General features: G+C 39.1%; 1 protein-coding gene across 1 annotated transcript in view; it reads left to right on the top strand.

The window, feature by feature from the left end:
* Positions 1-21,007, top strand: part of LOC128355967 (MAM domain-containing glycosylphosphatidylinositol anchor protein 1) — a 176,779-nt gene extending 155,772 nt beyond the window's left edge. The window contains exons 15-17 of the mRNA XM_053316362.1: positions 4,506-4,636; positions 14,463-14,580; positions 20,919-21,007. Coding sequence (XP_053172337.1) covers positions 4,506-4,636; positions 14,463-14,580; positions 20,919-21,004 — 335 coding nt within the window. The 3' untranslated portion in view covers positions 21,005-21,007. The remainder of the gene's footprint in view (positions 1-4,505; positions 4,637-14,462; positions 14,581-20,918) is intronic.
* Positions 21,008-22,283: the final 1,276 nt, after the last annotated feature.

Below are 22,283 nucleotides of genomic sequence, written 5' to 3' on the forward strand. Positions count from 1 at the left end.
GTAGTAAGTCAATCATATTGTCTTGCTCCAAGTTAAGATATAATAATCACTTTCACCTTGCTTTTGTCTCAATCTTCTGGCTGAGTCTTTGTCCATGATTTGTTTTCCTTTCTCTTATGTTTCACTACATTCACACATTCCTCACAGTTGATTACAGCACTGATTAGAGTGTGAAATGCGCAATCAGCATTTGGCAATAAATCAGACACATTACAATGTTGAGTGCAACCATCTCACCCATAGCCAAGTAGTGGCACTATTTAGTGAGACTATGACACTCACATAGATTTGCACATGTTTGAAAGTGTACCCACATAAGTGCACAGAACTATAATTAGTCCTAATTTAGACTGCATGGCTTTCTTCCAGTGGCTTTCGCCAACCACCATATAAAACTGTCAGAAGACATTTTCAAGCAACGTAGCTTAGTCAAGCCAACAGGACTCTGCCCAACCAGAAAAAGACAACAGAATACCAAAATAAACTCCTAAATCCTGCATATTTAGCTTAAGTGGAGGTGCTAGACTGAACTAAAGCTAAACATTGAGTGTATAACACTTTTTATGTCCTCTAGTGGTAAAGAAATAAGAGCCTTACATGACCGATGATAAACTGTACTGTAAATTACTGTAATTACTTTCAATTATTTTGCTAAATATGTGATTATCTAACCTTTTATAGACAACCAGCAAAGTGAACTTATTTTCTTTACTCCTGATCAATGGTCTCTATCTGCATATGCAATTATAAAGCACTTTATAACCAATCTTTACTGTATCCTGTAGCACTTACTTGAACAATCTCCATTTTTTGCAGCTAGTTGAAACCTCTTGTAGGTGTTTCCCAGCAAAGCAATGAGACAAGACAATGCAACATCAGTCACACAGCACTTGCTTACGATTAGTGCAATCTGTTACTAGTTACGCCCAGCCCTGCTACAAGCCTTCCCTCAATTTACTCTGTTGTTCTCCCAGTCTCTTCCAATCTGTTGTCGCTTTAATTGTCTTACCTTGGCAGAGCTCACACTCTTACCAGGGAGACACAGTGTGACTCTTGATGACGAAAAGAGACAAGATGGGGATAAGACAGAGGGGGTCAGTGAGAGGAGAGATTAGATGAGACAAGTGAGTGGAGGGAGAGGAGGAGGGTCGGCAGGTGTTGAGAGAAAAAGAAAAAAACGTGACAAGAAAGGAAGGGTGAGCAAACAAGTATGAGGAGGCACAGAAGTGTGGTAAAAAAAGAAAAAGAAAAAAAGCCAAAACAGAGAGCTGAAAGAGATGCCATCATCTTGTTAATGTTCTGAGTAAATGAGAGGATGCAAGAGGTAGTTCATTATGCTGAAGTGCTGTAACCAGTGTTAATGCACTCAATTGTATAGAGTGAAAGTACAGAGTTTTAAAAGGGCTGTATATGTGACAAAAAGCACTTTTTAGAAATACTGCTCTTTCACCCCCTACATATACTCTATGTTCTCTGTTTAGTCCTCAACTTATTTGATTATAAAACAGAGAAAAGTGTATTTTATGGATCTTGCACAATGAGCAAAGTTGAATGCCCTAAGACTAGTTTAGGTTTAAAATGAGCCAGCACAGCAAATAAAGACCTTCCCTCCATGTGATGAGTTTTGTTATTCACCTTAATGTGTTTCTCTTTGGGCTAGCTGGCAGCAACAATAAACAACATTTAATTAGTTTTGTTTGGCATTGGGTAGTATTTTAGACTGGCTCAGGTTTGCAGAGTGCTACTGGCAAATGTATTTAGAATCAGTGGATTATTTGGCTTCAGAGTGGCAGTGGACAAATTAAAGTTTTACTGTAGGTTATTTAAATGTGCTACTTCTTGCATATTGTTTTGGATTATACTCTTATGTAAGACTTTTTTTTAAGTTACTGATTACTCTTCGTGGAAAATGAATGAGTGTCAAGCTGACAAGTTCACTGGGTTAACACAGCATTTACAGATCACATGGGTGTAATTAATAATAATAATGTTTTGGGTGGTACACATTTTTTGATCAAAAAAATAAAGAAAATAAAAGAAAAAAGCGTTAGTTAAGCCTAGATTTGTCCATTTTCTTATTCTCCTGAATGTTATGTTATTAGGTTATGTTCTCCAAACTCAGAGGCACCAGTAGCAGAGACAAACAGAAGACACGTACCATATGTAAAATGAGAAGGGCCGCAGAAGGAGGAGAGAACCAATGTGGGCACACTCCTAATTATTAAAAGAGAAACATTGAAACTCATCTGAGCACAAGCAGTGTGTTAGTGTGGCTGTGCTGTCTTCCCCACTCATGATTCTGCAGACAAGTAGCCCTGATAGAGCTGTGCCTCCTCTTCTGCCTCACTGACACTGTCACCAAAACACTCTGCTTTACCTCAGTCCAATCAATAGACTGCTTATCAGAGTCCTCTTAAGTCTGCCATGTGTGTGTGTGAGAGGAGGAGAGAGAGGTGATGGGTGGTGGAATGAAAGAGTGGGCTGAGCAGATGAAAACTGGCTACACCATAATAAACCAATGTTTCTTTTCGTTATAGAACATATCCTTTTAAATTTCAGGTGATGAACAGTTGCTTGTGGCTTTCAAATGTGGCAATTCCAGCTTTTGTATATTTTTTACCTTGAGCATGCTGCTGTTTGTATCTGTATGGAACATAATCCAAACTTTAAAGAACCATAAAGAATGATTTTGCAATTTAAGAAATTGTTTTTGGAAAATGCTTATTTGCTTTCTTACCGAGAGATACAGTACATCAGTCCATTTAACATGAAGCTGGAGCCAGCAACTGGTTAGCTTAGCTCAGCTTAAACAATGAAAGAACGGGGAAATGGCAAGACAGGGTCTATCCAAAGGTTACAAAATCTGCCTATCAGCACCTCTAAAGTTCACCATTTCATTTGGCTAATCTGTAGAAAAAGTGTAAAAAGAGCAAGTTGTGGTTTTACAGAGGGATGTCTTGTCCAGGTGCTTCTAATTCATGGAAGCACTGTGGGTTGCTAGTTAACCTCACATCACAGACAAGCTGCTTTCAGTATTTATGCTAAGCTTGGCTGGTTTCATGCAGCTTAATTTTAAATTGACAGATATGTTATTGTTTTTTTTAAAGTGAATTTCCCAAAATGTCAAACAATTCTCTTAAGACTTCATAGGCACCCAAACAATAGGGAAGCCTGAAATCCACCAGTTTTGAGTAATCAGATCAATTTAGATTCTAGCACATTTTTTTGGATTGGTTATGTTTAGTTTCAGTCATGTTCCATTACACCTATAAGCATGTGCATGTGTGGAAACTGAGACTGTCAAATCTTTTATTTGAGGATTATATGGCCATGGTTTATTTACCATTGTACTTATTATCAGAGATCAGAGTGATGACTGGAATGACAGGTTGCTTTCCCCTGCCTTTTCCTCTGTATCACACACAAAAACTCACAATGTCATTTCGCTTCCCCTGTTTACCCCTGTAAACAGCACACTTGCCCTTGTCACACCTCTCCTAATTACTGACAGCCTGCTGCTTATTTTAGGATTGTGGAACATTAGCTCAAAGATTCACATACACACATGATAGTGGTAAATATTTGTGCACATATGTAAGCATAAATTTACTTGCAATCTTACACTGTATGTACACACACTGTATATGCAGTGTTTAGGATGGCATCGTGCCCCCTGCTTGCGTATTTGTTTAAGAGACTGGTGGTTGGTTAATGTTCCAATTAGGAGCTGGCTGAGGATCGTTAAGAAGATGAATGATTCTCTCACACGTTCAAGACCTGAGAGAGAGGCAGAGAGAGACTATTTTGATCAGTTATCCATGGTTCAGATAATGTCTTTTTCTTTTTAGCTTTTTTTTACAGGACAAACATCAAATGGCTATGATATGAAAGTAACCAATGTAATGAACAAAGGTCAAATAAGGTCAATTTTTTCATCAGATCTTTCTTTTCTAGCCATCTCCTGCATTTTCCATTCACCTTCACTTCTATCTGACTTTCTCTCTGCCTCCCTCCTTACTGCTGTTCTTTTGCTGCACTGCTATGTCAGAGTGAAACAAAACTATTCACTGGACTGTACTAATTCATCAACCCCAACACATGGGGTTTCACACTTTTTAATTTTCATTCACATACAGTATAGGTTCCCCCTATGGTTCATACAGTATCCAATGCATTTCTTTCCACTTCATCTATGTATAAATGAGGTAATCCTTTAGCACATGGTTTACCTATAGACATAAGGGCAGTTTGAAGTATGTGGTGTTTAAAACAAATTACATTTTTGTTTGTGTGGAAAATAGTGACTTCACTTAATGTGGTTGGTAAAATGGTTTACACACATTTTAATGCCAATTATGTTTTATTCATATGATTATGTTGGTGTTGGAGTCACCATGTGTGGGTTGTTACAATGTCTAATGGTGTGTGTGTGTGTGTGTGTGTGTGTGTGTGTGTGTGTGTGTGCGTGTGCGTGTGCTTGTGCGTTCATGTATTCTTTTTCACAGGCATTCTCAATGTACTTCTAAGAGTGAGAAGCATTGCCTCTGTGGACTCGGTGGTGTGGTCGAAGTCTGGTCATCAGGGCCCGGACTGGAAGAAAGCATTCTTTGACATCAGCCCCAGTGGACCCTTCCAGGTAAGGGCTTCTCTCCCCAACATAGGCAATTAGAAAAATATCAGTAACACAGCAGTGAAGACAATGCACAGGTTGTAATGTTTTAGGAAAACTGGTGTTCAAAGAACATACATGCAACCAAATACAGTAGCTTGTGTTTCTTGGAGACAGTACTGACCATCTCGCTGCCCCTGTACCCTTACACTAAGCGTTGAATGTGTTGAATGCAGAAGCAAAATCTGACCTAAAGCTATGACCTGCTCATCTGATGACAGCCAAACATGTGGTCTGCTCTGAACTGGTTGCTTGATGTTGAAAAAACACGACCTCTGAATTCAAATCGGCTCCTAGTGCTCACCCCTTGAGGGTTCATTTCTGCAGTGAACAGCATTGTCAGGTCTGCTTTGGTGCGCACGAAGAATGAAAAAAGAATTATGTCCTTTTTATTTTCACTGTATTTCTTGTTTTGTGTCTTCTCTCTAATCTCTGAGAGATTTCCTCCACTGCAGAGCTCCTCACTTCTGCATTGTTCCCAAGAGGAAGGCCTCCACCGCAGCCTAGATAGAATGGGGATTTTAAACTCTGGCGGCTGTTAGGAATCAAGGGAATTGGGCCTCAAACTCTGCTTCGAATTTGATGAATTTTTCACGAGAAATTCTCTGCAGTGATACATTGAAGCGCCAACGAAAAAAAGAAAAAGTCATAGTATTTGGACTTTTGAGCTCCTAGAATCATTTCTACCTCTCATATACACTTTAATAGAGATAACACTTTTCCAAAATCTCTTATACTTTCCTTGCAGGAGAAATAATATCAGCAACGATTAAAAAAAGCTGTGGTGGCAAGGTTTTGTCAAAGTCTTTTAAAGAAACTAGAACATAAGCTCAAGCTCTCTGTTGGCAACCATCTGCCTTGTTAGTATCCCTGCCAGAACCTGGCTTTTGTAGTTAATCACAGTCTCAGTTAGCCTGCTGGAATCAATGTAGTATATTATTATAGTTGCATATATATATAGTTATTTATCAAGCCACAAAAGTTTGTGCAAAAAGTAGTACTAATGAAGGCATTGAAAAATATGCTAAATATAAATTAACCTCAAGCCCCAATATGAGAAACTGGTGAGCTTTTTCACATTTATTAAGTAAACATGGGTATAGCATTTTGACATTTTAGTACTGAGGGGAGTATTGATAAATGAGGGCCTTTGAGTGAACATTCAGCTCATTTTCTGCTGAATGTCAGCAGCAAGTCTATCCACACAGTAACCAGAGGATTATTCGCTTCATCAAGAATGTGCTGATCTCAGGGTAGAGAACAAGGTTTCACACTGATTTGAAAGATCCAAATAGCACGCACATGTACCTACCCACTGTCATGACCTCTAAATAGAAAATAAAATAACATTTGAAGTTAGTGATGCACAGCTCGGCTTTGGTTCAGCATCAATGCAGATACTAATTCTTTGAAATCATATTTGGCACATCTGGAATCAGCCAGATGTGACCAATATACAATACAAAACATTTCCATATAAATGCAAAAATGCAAATGTAAAGATTGTCATATTCGATAAGCTGGTTTATCATAATACTATTTACTTACTTTAAAATGATATTTTACTTGAAAACTTAATTCAAAATGTGAACTATGTCTAAAACTGAGCAGGATACTAGCTTTACAATAATGTTACTTTGTGTTAGTTCATCTTAAGTTTAAGTTTACTGGTCACACACAGTCAATAGGGAGACATAACAGAAGACGTGTCAGTGTTTGAGCACTGTCTGTTGACACATCATTGAGGTCCCTTCGGCTCTCTGGCAGCTGCACTTGCAGTTAGCTCTTCCCTGTTGGGATGTGGCCGAGTAAACTAGATGACTCAGTCCTCCTTTCCAACTGGACACTACGTTCCATCTCTCTCATTTTTCCAGTATTTCTCACTCACTGCGTGTCTGTGGGTGTGGATGTGTGTCTAGCTCAGTAAGTTTACAACCCAGCAGAGAGAAAAAGCAGTGAGCGCAAAAAATGATGACGGATTATTTTGCGTGCCTCTATCCTCTTGTGTGTGTTACTGGATCTCTCTCTACTTCTGTTATTATTATTTTTTATCTATTTCTCTCTGGTTATCTTTCTCTCTGGCCCTGTGCTTGGACAGGCAAACCAGTTAGGTCGATTTTTGCTCTGGTCTCCTTCACACCTTCTTGTCTCAAGGCTGATTACTAATGACTCTAAAATCAACAGACACCCACTGACACACGCACATTCTCTCATATATATCTACTACTACTAACACTGTGTTATAAATACATGCACACATACAGACCAACTCTTTTTTAAACACATACACACAACAGTCTCCTAGCCCCTCCAGCAATTAGCTATGACAGGTCAATTAACAGGCTTATTTATGAGCAGGGGATGCCTGCTAGTTGTGTTGTAATGATTCCAGATACTCTCTGTACGTGCATGGGGGAAATTGAATCCATGATGAATGTGGGCTGAAGGCCTTAGCTGGGAGCTGCATTTGCTCTTCATTAACTATGCCTCTGCAACACCATGTTTCTTTCACCATTAAAGGGAAAATTAAGTCTGAAGCAGTATAGACTGTATGTTTTAGGGCTCCTCTGTGAGGTTGAACAGTATCAAGACTTTATTGTATTTGCATGTTAACAAGTCTTTTAGACAAAAGTTTTAAATTCATACAGTGTATACAGCCTGGCTCATTTGTTCCTCTTTTCATTTGAGTGACCTAGTGTTTATCTCTTGTTCTCTTTGACTCATCCTTTGTTCAGTATGGCAGATAAAGCAAAAAGGTTGGTCATGTGGCACCTCTTTTCAGATTATACTGTACCATTCATTTGCTCATGCTCTGATAGACAGATAGACAGATGAGTTAAAGTGATTCTTTTTAGCTGTTTTAGAGATACACATCAACATATTATGTGTTTGTTGTAAAATATAAAAAAATGCTGTTGGTGTTACAAGATGTGCTGTGCCAGGAAGGGCATACACCAGAGAGAGAGCCTTGTCCTTTACACACTGTGTCTATGTGGTGTTAAAGCAGTCAGCTTAATTGGTCCAGACACCAAAACCTGCTGGTAATGAATAAGAATTATACAGTAAAGAAGGAAATAGCAAGGAAATAGCAAGGAGAACTGTGTATATGTGAGCAGAGCAAAGTAGGAGGTGTTGTAGAGACAGAAAGCAGGTGCCTGAGCAAGGAAGAATGAATCATGTCAGTGGATGTTTGTATTATCAATAAAGCAATTAATGCATCTTAAATATTCATTGCATTGAGACGCATTGATAGGCAATGTAGGTATAAGGCAGGATTGATTAATGAGAAAATATGCATGTGTGCATATTTGCATTTTTCATGTGTGCATGCCTTTATTGTACTGCATGTTGGTTCACTTCATCAACAGGGTGTGTGCCCTCACATTTTGCTCACATTTTTGAGTGCATGCATTTGTCCAATCGATCACAAATTTGTGTGTCCTTGCCAATACATGTTTAGATTTTACCACTCCATCAATTAATGTAGTGGTTGTTGAGTTTGCAGGTAAATATGCTGATTAGAGGAATCAGCTGCTGGTAGAAGTTAACTCACAGATTTGACTTCCACGCCCTAAAACTCAACCAATCTGTATGATCTTATTGAAAATACATAAAGATTGTGTGTATGTTGTTTGTACAGTATGTTTCTATGTTGAAAGGTTAAGCATCAGACTGATTCATAGCAGTGCCGACCTGACTAATAAGCTTATCATTAATTCAGGTTTATTACCAATATACTGTACATCAGGCTACTTTGTTACATCAGCAAGAAAATAAATTAAATGTACTTTTCTGTTTTGTTTAGCATGATTGCTTGTACTGTCATTCAATTGAAAACCCTTTATTAAACATTTACAATAACTTAATTTGGCATCTCAGTTCTTCCATTTGCTCTGACTATATAACACACAGATACACACGCACACAAACCTCTGCCGTGTTACAAATGTAGTTGTTAAATAATGTAGCGCGCGTGCAGCCTTGATCCCAGCACCAACCAGAGAAGGCGAGCAGATAAACATACTTTGATACTCTCCCTCTCTTCTCCTCACACCTTTACTTCTTTCTTACTCATTTTTGTTATGTACAAAACTTTGAGAGTGTGATGAAATTAAATGAGAAGGGTAAACCCCATTTCTCTGGCAACCCCATACCTGTCTGTCTGTTGAGGGTTTTTTCAGCAGCTTGTTCTCCCTTCTCTCCTTGAGCTCTCACTGCCTCTCCTAAAAACACCCTCTCTCATTCTCTCCCCCTCTGTTTCTCTCTGTCTCTGGAGAGTACTGGTTTCGTTACAATCAATAATAATGATTGAGCTGCCTGCTGTTGACAATGGGAATTATCAGACACAATTGGTGTTATTGTGTTCTGGTGTTTGGTTTCGTTTCTACAAGTTAAATGTGCAAAGGATGGCTCTATTATGTTCATTTTGCCAATTGCTATGGCTCGCTGCATCTACAACTCTTGATAGTCATGTGCATGGCTGTTGACCAGGGATTGTGTTTTGGCTGCTGGGAGGCTGAGGATATGGTTGGGCATTGCTGTGTTTTTTATAAATGTGTGATGCAAGGACTGGCAACCTATGGCAACTAAATGGTATCCAAAAAGTGCCCATGCTATCCAGTGTCCAAACAGTATCCAGTACTACACTGCAGTGCTTTTAAATCATACACAAAATAGTATTGCAACAAAATACAGACACACAGGCCCTAAGTGAGTGATTTAAATAAAGGCCAACATATCTAGACTTTCTGTCTTTACGTGATTGTAGCTGTATCTCGAATAAGCACTGCTTCCTTCACTTCCTGTAAAGCAACAATATTTTTGGCATTATACCCTCCTTGTCTGGTTAATACCCATGTAGTTCAAATTCTGCACCTCCAGTATGTACAGCAGGCTTCCTATTAAAAGTTCATGTCAAAGCATAATCTGAAATTACTGTTAGGCAGTGTTGGGCACGTTACTTTGAAAAAGTAATTAATAACACACATGAGCAGTCACTCTCTACCACGCACTCTTGCTTGCTTGCTCCAGATTCCAGGAGATTGTGTCTCATTTGCGGGCGTCAGGGAGCCGCTATCAATATGCGGGAGACTCCCGGAAATTCCGGGAGAGTTGGGATGTCTTACAGCCCAGTTAATCAGAGGGGGGATATGTAGCAGCCACTGTGCATATGTGTGTGCTGAACACGCCCAACTCTGTCTTTAGTTATGCCCGTAAGTGCAGCGAAAGAGGGAAGTAACACCTCAGTTTTTTAGGCAGTAACGGTAACAGTGTCACTGTACAATATGAATACCCCTTTAAGTTTAAGTTTTAGCCTCTCCATGCTGTCACTGTCTCTGTTTGCTGTATCAGTCACTTTTACTGTAATTGGCCTGGGGTTGAATATTACAGGTATTGTAGAGTACACTAATGGCTGCGCCTGTTGCTTTGCTGTTAAATGTTGACTCTTTTTCTCTACATCGAAGACACCATTAACCTAAATTCTCAAGAAAAACAAACAGCAAGTTACCTTGTCGTGTCCATTATCTGTTATCCCAAATTTCCCTTCTGAACAACAATCGCATGATTTTCTAATTCAGTCAAACTCCTGCAGGATTTGTGTTTTGAAGTAAATGTTATTTGGTTCCACAGAGTGCAGGAGTGACTGCATATTGATGCTCGTTTCGTTTCTGCTTCATGTTTTGCGTTCATGTCCGTGGAGAGAACAAACTTTCTAGTCCTGTGCACAGCTCACTGACTGCATACACCGAAGGGCTTTGAGGTGCTGCCACTCGTCTCTGCAGATCCCCTTTCTTTGTGCTCCGTCCAACAAAAGTAATGATGTATTTGAGAACGGCTTTCCCTTCTGCCTCTCTGAAACAAGAGCTGTAGCCCAGCCAATGGCTTGCATTAATACAAGGCTTTTATTGTAAACAGTGGTAGAGCCAACCGATAAGGAGGCATTAGAATTTAAATTGTTTACTGCCTGCTGGCCATGATTACTGCATACTGTGTGTGTATATTCAAGTTGTAAATTCATGAAATGTGAATTGCCACTTTATGAGCCTTTGATAAGTGTTCTTTGCTTCTTTGGGAAAAACTGAACATTCTCATATGAGCTACTCATACACATTAAAAAAATGGGTATCCACTCTTGCATTGTCAATCAGTATATCTGTGTCAATAGCTCTTGCTTAATGTTTTTATTGTTCCATCTGTCTCAATACTGCAAGCTTGCCAATCACGTTCCTGTCTACAAACTATAATATAGTCAGTGTCCATTTTACAAGAAAAATGATTGGCCTTGATACTGGTTGTTCATTGAGAACAATTAGATAATAAAGCAGAAATTACACATACACTCATAAAATCAATGGAGTTAAAAAAAAAGAGGTAACATGTTGTGGTAGATTATTTGTGTCACTACTCGCTCCTCTGTGGATTACCCAGAGGCCATCTGTGTTCCTCGCAGTGTTTGGTACCTGGGGGGCTTGTTGGAAACCAGGCCAACCCACATTTGTGTGCCTTGCACTGCACCATGTCTCTCTCTCTCTCTCTCTCTCTCTCTCTCTCTCTCTCTCTCTCTCTCTCTCTCCCTCTCTCTCTCTCACGGCTGTGTCCCCTCTGGTATGTGGACAGCACATCAATGGGAACATTAAAGGTTACAAGGCTCGACAAAACGACACATTCACAACTCCAACCTGACACTTTACTGCGCACCGTTTGATCCTGCCGTCACACACACAAGCTGTCTATTTCACTCAGTCTTCCTTACACACACACACACACACACACTACGCACTACGCACTTTTATGACAAAAGCTGAGAATTGAGAGAATTTTTATACATAATTTTTTAAGCGAGATTTTGTCATCTAACTTCCCCAATAGTGTTATGTTTTTCTTTTTGAGTAATCAGTTACTGGAAAATGTCAAAGTTAAATATCAGGCACATAAGATACAACAGCAACCTTTTGTTGCCCATGACCCCATATTTATATCCCAAAACCTCATAACCCCACCAATAAGATTGCCATGTGAATTTTAGAAAGTCATGCTTTGGTGATCTTGTTTTAAGAGCACATCAATAGTCATTATCAGTCTTCCATCACAACTTATCTAACACCATCACCACTTGAAACGTTGAGAAATGTGTGCACTGCTGGGATGGTTGAGTAAGAGGCACAGTTGGCCCAGGCGACTCACACTTCAGCTTGATCTGTCAGCAGTGAACATTAAGTGAAAGGGCACAGGCTTGTTTTCCTGAGTCTTTCCAGAAAAATAAACACATATAATCATTATTTTGCCACACTGAATGGCAGGATATTGCATTGCTTTGTGTAATGCCAGTCAGTTTAATATCTTTGAGGAAATTAATATGCCCAGTGTGATTGTGTTGTTATGTGGCTTAAAGGAGATGGTTATTTGTGCTTTTGTTGCCGGTGTTTGTGTGTCAAGGCCAGTGTTATTCTCTGGGCTTCCTACTCCCAATTATTTTTCTCATTGTCTCTAATTATACAACAATCTGGTGTCTTTGCTTCGACTTGTTTAATGCAGCCGTGCTTGCAGGTGTACAGATGCAGGCGTGTGCACTGTAGCTCTAATATCAGCACGTGTGTGTTTGTGTGCATATGCTGTGAGTAAGTTGGCTGTGGGGATGCTGTAGTAGGGTGCTGGACTGGTTCTATTACCAAACAGAATTTAACACAGTGGTTAGGACCAGAGGACAAAAGTCCATAAATAAAACAAAATGTTAACCAAAGCCACACAGTGACGAAACAGTTTCTTACCATTTATAAATTAGATGACCATGGCCTTTTGACCAATTAGCCTCTTCTCTCTACTGCTCCTCTATTTCCCCTTGCAGCTATCCTCTGCCTAACCTTTTGTACAAATGAGCCGACCAGCTATCACCATCCAGCCTATGTTGCTGCGTTTATTTTCTTCCTCCCTCCACCGCCCAATCAGTTCAAGGTTTCCCTAATTATTTTATTTATTCATTCAAAGAAGATTTCTCGTTCAGGGACTAAATTAGAAAGCAAGTGGGGAAGAGGTGGTACTGCTCTTGTGTTTCCCTCCCCTTTGCGAATATAATTGAATGGTCTCTCTATTTGGAGAGGATATACAGAGAGAGAAAAATAAGAGAAATTGTTTTGGCCGTGTTGTGGCTTGTCTTGTGAAGGTTGGAGGTGCTGAAGAAGAGGCATGCCCTGCAGTGTGTGCTCATACACTGGACAGTGTGGTAGAAGTCAAATAGGCATCAGTTGACTTAGGCTAAGAAAGGAAAGAAAAAAATATTCAGTAACTCTCGAGTAAAAACCAATGTATCTGAGCCCAGAAGCTGAACAAACTACATTAAGAGAGTTATACATTTCCACTGGCTTTCTTTATTCACCTCTAACCTGGCTTTTTATGATTACACTACAGAGGTGAACCAGAGAAATTACCCCACACGCACACAGTAATGCCTTGTCAATGGCAGTGAATAGGTTATTGATAGCTGTTTGATACTTCAAATTGACATTGCTGTTGCCCAGCACTCACAGTGTCTCGGCAGTGAGAGATGGTTACCATGGTGTTTGCTTCTCCATTCTCCACCTTTCATTTACTCTGAACATACAAGGTGTCAGATCAGGCTTTTCTCCTCGATGGGTGAGAGTTGGGTTAATTGAACCCACTCTTGCTCTGGCTTGATATAGTATTTGCACACAAATTGACGACAGGTCTGTTCTGCCTGTTTCCTGGGTTAAATACTCTGCTAATACTCTACTCCAGTACATTGGTGTTAACAGATGGAGTTTGTTAAGTGAGTCCACTCATGCATATCAGCCACCCTTCCATGCATGCACCTGCTCACGCTATCGTTAATCTGTATGTATACAGACATGGTATACTGGCAGTTCTTTTCATTCATACGCACATCCACAACTGGGAGCTGCCTGTGCACCTCTCTCTCCTGTCTATTGGAATATCTTGATTGTTAAGCTTACGTTTATTGAAGGATAGGGGAATGGTATATGTAGAAGCCCATCCATCAGTCTGAGCATGGACTGTATTATTGTAGACACCATTTAACATATCAAATAGGCCATTATTACTGTAGGATTGAAAATCAGACATGATTAGCAAGTAGCCTACCTTACTATCACATTGAAAAGCATTATAAAGCACCAAAGTCCGCAGTTAAAGCTGATAACTTCAGTTGTGAAAGTAGCTTTTGTTGTTATTTTGGAGCAACAAAGTTTCCTTGTTTGTTTGCTTTTCTTCCCCATATATTCCAGACAGAATATGCTTGGGTTTTGATTAGCTGGGTGCGATGGGCTTTTGGTGCCTTAGCACACCACAGTAATTACACTGTCAGTCAAAACCAGATGGCTGGTGGCTAAAATGGGGAAGTCGCCTGGAAGTTTTCAGATGACTCTCCTCTTTTGTTGTTGTGTGGTTCACATATAATTAAGGGACAATAATGTAACTTGTTAGTACTTCATACTGAATGGTACTACTACCTGTACTTTGATTTCTGTGCTCTTTGTTTTAGTGTATGATGTCTTTTAAAATGTAGTGCCTCTGAATTAATTTATTGGACCTGTTTGGGATCTTATATGTCAGCTGAAATTAAATATATTTCATCATCATACCTCTTTTTATTTAGATGTATTATTATTTGCTGTAAGAATTTCATGTATAAGTGAAGTCATTGGTATAAGTGAAGTTTGTATGAGTATATGTCTTTTTTTTAACATAATAGACAGTACTGTATCAAGCATACTCATCTAGCATGTATTTGTCTCTCTCTGTCTCTTCCCCAAAACAGATTGTGTTTGAAGGAATTCGAGGTCCGAGTTTCGAGGGGGATATTGCCATTGACGACGTGTCCATCACTACAGGGAAATGCAAGCAGGAGAACACTGTAGCCAGCGCAGGTAAGACAGGTAAGATAGAATGTGACTTTCTGGAGTGGAGAGATGATCATAAACCCAAAGAGAAAGACAAAAAAAGCTTGTGTTGTGGTGTGCCTTTCTTTGACTGAGTGTGTAAAGGCAATTTCAGAGAAACTGAAATGAAGGCAATATAATCAATTTTAGTCATGTTTGTTTTCAACAGAAATACCAATACAGCATGTGCTAAGAAGCTGAACAGAGCAGAATTAAACCGAGCTGAACTGAATTGATTTCTATTGAAAATAAATTAATTAAGGGCAGCAGAGAAGGGAATTAGAGACAGAACTTTCAGAGAAAGAGAACGCAATATCTACTTTAGTGTTTGAGAGGTGTGAAATATGATGCATAGAAAAAGTATTGTCAGTGTGGAGGCTGTATGGAGACAAGTGGACACCACAGAGCACCAGTATGTAGGCGAGTTGGAAGGTTCAGCTTCATTTGTGGGCTTTCCTCTGTTTCTATCTTCTTACTTAATCTTACATTTCCCTCTATCTTTTCATCCTCTAACTTTCCCTGCTGCCTTCTACACAGCCACCTTCATTAAATCTGGTCTCTTTTCCTCTCACCTTCTGTTCTCCATTAGCGATCTACCCTTCATTATCTGTACACTGCTCTTCATCTTTAAAAGCCCTTGTTATTTACCCTTTAGTGAGAGGAGAGAAAGGATGGTAAGATAGTCTTTGTACTGATAAGGATTTAGAGAAAACGTGCATGGGTGAAGACAGACTACAGTATATCTGCACAGTTAGAGAAAGAGAGAGGCACCTCCATCCAACAACGCTGAGGCATCACCCCACTAGGACTGTTTTCACTCCATAAATTGACCACAATTTCTCCAAACCATTCATGCCAACAGGCTAGACAAGTCAAACCAATCTACCTATCTATGAATAGAATTCCAGAATACAATTTTGCTACTTATAAATATTTTCTTTGAGGGCCATTTTACCTTAATGGTGGAACCAGAAATAAAATCCTGTGAGTTGAAGGCAATAAACGTATGTTAGCTTGCGGACAGAGAAATTCCCATAGCCTGAGGGTGGGGCTTTGGAGAAGAGACACAAGGAGAGACAGAGAAAAGGTCAAAGAAAGAGAGTGACTTAAAGTATGTGTGGGTGGGTGTGCCTGTGTGAGTGGAGTGAGAAAGGGAAAGAGACAATGAGAGAAATGTGTTCAAAGGCTACAAGAAGAAAGGCACATACACACCATAAAATTCTCGTAAGAGCATTTTTCGCATTCTTTCTCAACAGCATTACAAAAGCTAATTGACCATCATTTTATTGCGCACTGCCATCACTGTTAGGAAAAATAGGGATACTCTGCAACCAGTGGTGTGCACAAGGGGGGGCAAGGCGGTTTCCCCCCCTCATGGCCCTTTGGTAGCCAGAACGCATGCTAAAGTGCCCTCTTGGTAGCAAAACGTGTGCTAAGGTGTCCTCCTGGTTGGCAAAACACACTAAACTGCCCTCTTGGGTGGCAAAATCGCACACTAAACTGCCCTCTTCAGTGGTGAGAATGCACTGTATGTGCCCTTTTTTTTCTTTTCGCCCCTGCCCTTCAAAAAGTCTGTGCAGGGCACTGTCTGCAACAGTAATTAAATAACAATCAAACATGTAGGTCACTAATCCAATGCTGGTTTTTTCAATATTATTCAGCATTTATAATTGTTGCTACTTGCAGGACAAGTGGAGTTTTGTGCTCCACAGCACTAAATGATGTAGTGACCGCTCTTCATGTTCTGAAATGCAACAGTGTTACAGAAAATGAGCTTAAGCAATTAAGAAAAAAAACAAAACTTAAATGTAATTTAAAATTGTTCATGACATAATTTTCAATGGATTTGAAGTATTTTTTGTGTGACCAATTTTAATATAATTAGTGGCCAGTGTGCAGTGAGAAATATGCAACCTTTGGTAAAAACCTACACAACCTTATTGTCAAAACCTATTGCAAGCAAAATGTTAGAGCCATGGAAACAACAGAAAACAGGGAAAATGAGAGAGTGAATTATTAAAAACCTGCTTTTAAATCCTCAAACCTCAGTGTGAGATGCCTGCATATGAGTGTGTGTTTGAATGTGTACGATCTCGCACATATGTGCATGCGAAAACACTGGCGGATGCAGTAAATAATGGATGAAGGTGTAAACAGGAAGAGGAAAGCTCTTGAGCTCTCTGAGTTTGCGTGTGTGCGTGTGCATGTTTGCCCCACAGCTTTTAGGCAGGCAAAGACATACAGCACAGACAGATGGGTAATTATCAAGCAGGCGACTGATGAAGCTTTGTCACTGTAAGAAACACAAATGCGTCTGTCTTGAGTACAGATTTTGCCACCATGGAGTTGGTAAAATAAAATGAAAATTAGAGAAGAATTAAACTCACTTCATGTTTGTCAGATATGATAAATTCAAAAGGAATACCACTTAGAAGAATATGTAAACTCACTGACAACATACCACCAATTATGCTTGCAATAAGGATGTCACATAATGTAAGTCTTATGAGAATATATATATATATGTAAAATGTGTTTATATGAGTTTAGACTAAAGTTCTTGGGCAAGGCTTTCTTTATCAAGTATAGATGTTTACCATTGTGATAGATAGATAGATAGATAGATAGATAGATAGATAGATAGATAGATAGATAGATAGATAGATAGATAGATAGATAGATAGATTTTGAAAGCACAAGTATAAAGCAGTGCATAACATCAACTGCAGCTTTGATCATCAAATTGTCATAGGGGTGTGTGTGTGTGTGTGTGTGTGTGGGTGCGTGCGTGCGTGTGGGTGCGTGCGTGCGTGTGTGTTTGTGAAAGAGAGAAAGGCCGAGATTTGTCTGAGCCAGAGTTGACTGCTTCCATGGCAGTGTTGCTGCTCCCTGCATCTCATAGGATGCGGAGGGAGAAAAAGTGAGTGTCAGAGCATCACCAAGCTAATATGTCACTCACACATACACATACACACACTACATACATTACATGTACATGCAACCACCTATAAGTGTATGTATATACACAAATGTAATACATTGTCACACAAGCATGCAGAGATATTTTACATCAGGTTAAGTATGTGCACAGAGAACTGTTATCCTACAGTCCTCCACAAAACAAAGATGATTTCTTCTGACATGTTTGGTGCAACTCCACCTACATAAATTACAGAGCTACACCTGGCTCAGATGTGTGTGTTTGCAGGAGGAGAGGTGGTGGAAACTGTGCTTGTATTTACTATCTTGGTGTTTGGCTTATCTTCTCTTTTTTTATTTACACATAAGTAAGAGTGACTGATCTTGCATCCCTCAAAGTGGAGTAGCTAGTTTCCTGACTGATAAAAATCACCTAGCTACAGTTCAGTCAGCAAAATTAATATCAATGACTAGTAACTCTGCTTTTGTCTTACTCTGCCTGAAATCAAAGATATATATTTTGAAAATTTGAAAAATTTGAAAAAAAAAAAAAATTGTAAGTGGTAAAAACACAATTTTTAATTTTACATGTCTAAATATGTTGTGAGATAAGAGGAGATTTTTCTTTTCTTTTGTAATGGCCCATTTGACAGTATTAAGACTGTAGAATGGTGTATTGTGTTGTGGGTTGTAAAGCTGTTTCGGACAGAGTTGCCACATCTCATAAAGAGGAAATGAGAAAGACAGAGAGACAGATGTAAAATGTCATATTTCACTTCAATTGGATGCCTGCAAACTATACTATATACAGTATTTGTGTATGTGCTCTTATGTTTATGTCTGCCATGCGTGGATCAAAGCTTTATTATAAATATTGATTTACTGCCTGGAGGATGGCCTCTTGATATGAAATCATATTGATCTCTTTAACACAATACCTGCTTTTTATTTATGAAACTGTCTTTGCGCACTTTGAATTTGTAATGTGTTGCTGAATATGTGTTGTGCTGCATACAAATGAAAGAGAGTAATAATGCATGTGTACTAGAGGAGAGAATAAATGTTTGTTAGGGTAGTTTTAACATAAAAGAAAAATAATAGGAAAACTTCCAAATCTTATACGACGATTGTTATAAATAATTAAATCGCATCAAGATCAGTGTATAAACGACAATAACACACACAAAAAAAAGAAAAACAACAATAACAGTCCATCACAAATTGGTGATGATGACATCAGTAGTAACTTCTTTTTCTCATTAAAGTCTCAAAGCTGTCATGACAATATGTAGGATATCAATGGTGATTCTCTCTTTTTCGCCTCTGTGTTTACTCATCCACCCCCTCACCCACTGCTCTATCTTTCTCCTCCTGTCTCCATTCAACCAGCTTCTCTGTTTTCTCCATGTGAAATGATAAAATACTAGGGTTTTTTTTCAACAAGCCCCCTTCTTCTTTCACTGTTGGTAATGTGGTTTGATATTGTTCAAAAGATTCTTGTTGTTGCACAGAAGAACGCTCTAAACTCGCTTCTCACTGCACGTGCCTCTGCACTCAGCCTCAGGCTTAAAGGTAGCCTCAGGCCAAAGAGATAAATATACATGATCGGTTATCTACTTAGCCTGTGGTTAATATCAAGGTTTGCCTGTTCTTTATAAAAATGCAGCTTAAAAGGGGTATTCCAGAAAGCGGGCTATCTGAAAACTCAGAGTATGTTAACCGTGAGATGAGGGAATCTCCGTGTTGTCCGTTCCAGAAGGAGAAGTAACTGAAACTCTGAGTCAGTCACCATGGTAACTGAATCTGTGAACATAACCTGCTCGCTGGCAGGTTTTCTTTAAGAAAAGTTTCTACCTGTCTCCTCCTACCTGAAGCAAGCTGCCAGACATGGATGGTCCGTTTCTTCGCAACATGATAGATATGGAGGCAGAATTAATTCGTAATGCCTTATGTCAGGAGATGTATTCAGGTCTCAATTGGATGTGCTTTCATTCCGAGATGAATATCTGTTAGAATGGTATCACCGTTCATAACACTCAATCATTTCTTAACATTCTCTGGCCATATCTGCCTTCTTGTTAATCTTATTTTTAGGAAGTATTTTTATTTAATATTCATGTAGTACACATCTCACATTTTAGTCTTAAAATCAATGACTCCAATCTATAATAAGTAACATTGTGTTAAAATAGTGTAAAATGTTAATCTACTAAGCAGGATATTAGATGAGAGGACATATGTGTTAAATAGCTTTCTGTTGGGGGTTTAAATGACTACATGTTGAAATAGCCACTGAATTAATATTTACTTTTTTTAATAGCCTACCTCAACTATGAATAAAATCAAAGCGAGGCACAATCAGAGAAATGTGCTTTACTTTTCTGAATTATGTTTTTTTAATTTCATTTTTAGCTGCTTCCACTTACGTTACACCACTTTTTCACCTGTATGCTACAGTTTTAAGTGAGGTATGTTAGTCAATGGAGTAGTGTATTAAAACTTAAGCATTGACTCGGGCAGCAACTTGCTCCCATGCTGCTTCTCTCTCCTTAGCATCTGCAGCGGTGTTACTTTTTGTGAAATATATGATCATATTAGCCACAGGCCTGCAGGGGGAGCTCCAGTTACAGTGAGGTTACGTAACTTGATCTTTTTTTCTCAGTAGTTGCCATGATGAATCAAGGTATGGGGGCTCCATTGATGATGGCTTTTTATAGCAGTTGCGCACGCGCTAAACTAAAGGTTAACATACTCAGAGTTGATTGAACTAATTCAGATCAACTGTTCTGTACCGGATACTCAGAGTTCCCCATCTCAGAGTAAGTCAACTCAGAGTTCAGGGTTAGACTCAGAGTTTGTTGAACCTTCTACCTGGAATACCCCCCAGAAGAAAGAATTCATTTTGATGACTCGTATGTGGAAATTGTTCATTATGAAGCTATTGCTATAATTAAATAATGAAATGTACAACTACATGAAATGTGCACATTATTATTATTTTTAATTTTAAAGGGGTCCAATGGAATGTGTCTGAGCTGTTTGTTTATCCTGGAATTAATTGAAATTCACACAGCACATGAGAAATTCAATGTCAGCCGAGGATCAACACTCACTTTTCCTTTAGGCTAAGAAGAATAAATTATAAGTAAAAATGTATAGACCTGTGATTACTACATCATAGAAAGACCTCATGATTTCTCAACATTGCTCTAATTATAGGACTGTATTACATAACCACTGGTGGAGAGTGAGTAATCTTAGTTTAGACAAGGACATGTGTTCATTGAAGCTTTACTGTAAAACCTAATGAATCACAGCATTAATGAATAGCAAAATATTTTCAAAATATTTTATATATGTGAACTAATATGACATATACATCAATAACATGTTCTCTTTTGTCATTGTTTCCATAGTTTTGATCGGGGGATCACATTCACTCCCATTGGCCAGCTGGCTGACCTTTGGCCTCTCCTGTTTCCTGTCGCTGCTCTACAGATGATGAGCACTTGCTACAGCACCGCCAACTGTCTGCGCTGACAGACACTGCCCTGACTCACGCTCTTATACTTCTCTCTTTACCCTTCTCCCTGTCTTCTCCTCTACTTACCTGTCTCCTTACCTGTCTATCCCTATCCACTCATGATCTTTCTATCTTTCATGCATCCATTTTATCCATCTTGCTTAGATAAAAAGTAACACAAAGTCTGGTTTCTCCTCCTTCGCTTTCTTTAAACACTCCCTCCAGACGCGCATTGTAACCAATTGACACACATACTGTATTTAGGGTGAACATAGTATTTCACATTTTCTCCTTTGTCAATCTATTAATTCAATTCCATGTCAGCGTGTCACTTGTCACCTTTTCCTCTTCCTCATCAACCTTCTTCGTCCATGTGTGCACCCTATCATGTATCTCTACTCCCTCGAACCACAATCCTCGACAGCCCACTCCGCCCTATTCCCCAGACACACCAAAGTGTCGGACACTCTACCAAAGATGACAAAGGACCTGAGGGAATCAAATGAAGGAAAAAGGATTCCAGGAAGAAAGTGAAAGAGAGCGAAAAAGTGGGGGAAAAAAAACCCTTTTTCACAGAGACTGTCTCCCTTTCCGTCCCAAACTTGTGGACCATGGGAGCTACTGAATGACAAAGAGACAGACAGAAGAAAAAAACTGATGAATGAATGAATGGATGAATAAACAAATTAATGGTGAAGAATGGACACATAAGATACAGAGGATAAAGAAGGGTGCTCCTAGTAGCCTCTCTGCTTGCCCTCTGCTTGACACAAGAGATGAACCTCAGTGCGGATTATACGTGTACATTTATCTATATATATACTAAATATAACAAAGTTTAAACTAAAATACAACTAGGACAGTGGAGGACTTTACAAAGTGAAATTAAAGAAGCACAACGTTTATACAACCTCTGCTGTTCCTTTGGGTTTTATTCTACTTATTATGTAATGTTGCAGTTTGTCAGACCAACTCAATGTTTTTGATATTTTACTTGTTTTGTTTTGTTTTCTTTATGGCATTATAAGGGTCAAGGGCAATGGGTAATAAAGTATTATATTAATATTTATGAGAAGAAGAGAAGATGATTCGTGATCCAAAACCTGAATTGAGCACATGGAGGGCTGTGGAAGGATGACCCAAGCCACCTGGATAGAAATCTTAACTTTTCAAACATACTTTCTGAACACACACACACACACACACACACACAAATATGCACTCAGTTTTCCTTGCCTACATCACAGTCAGCCCCTCC

The sequence above is a fragment of the Scomber japonicus genome, chromosome 1 (genome assembly GCF_027409825.1).
Source record: "Scomber japonicus isolate fScoJap1 chromosome 1, fScoJap1.pri, whole genome shotgun sequence".
NCBI lineage: Eukaryota > Metazoa > Chordata > Actinopteri > Scombriformes > Scombridae > Scomber > Scomber japonicus.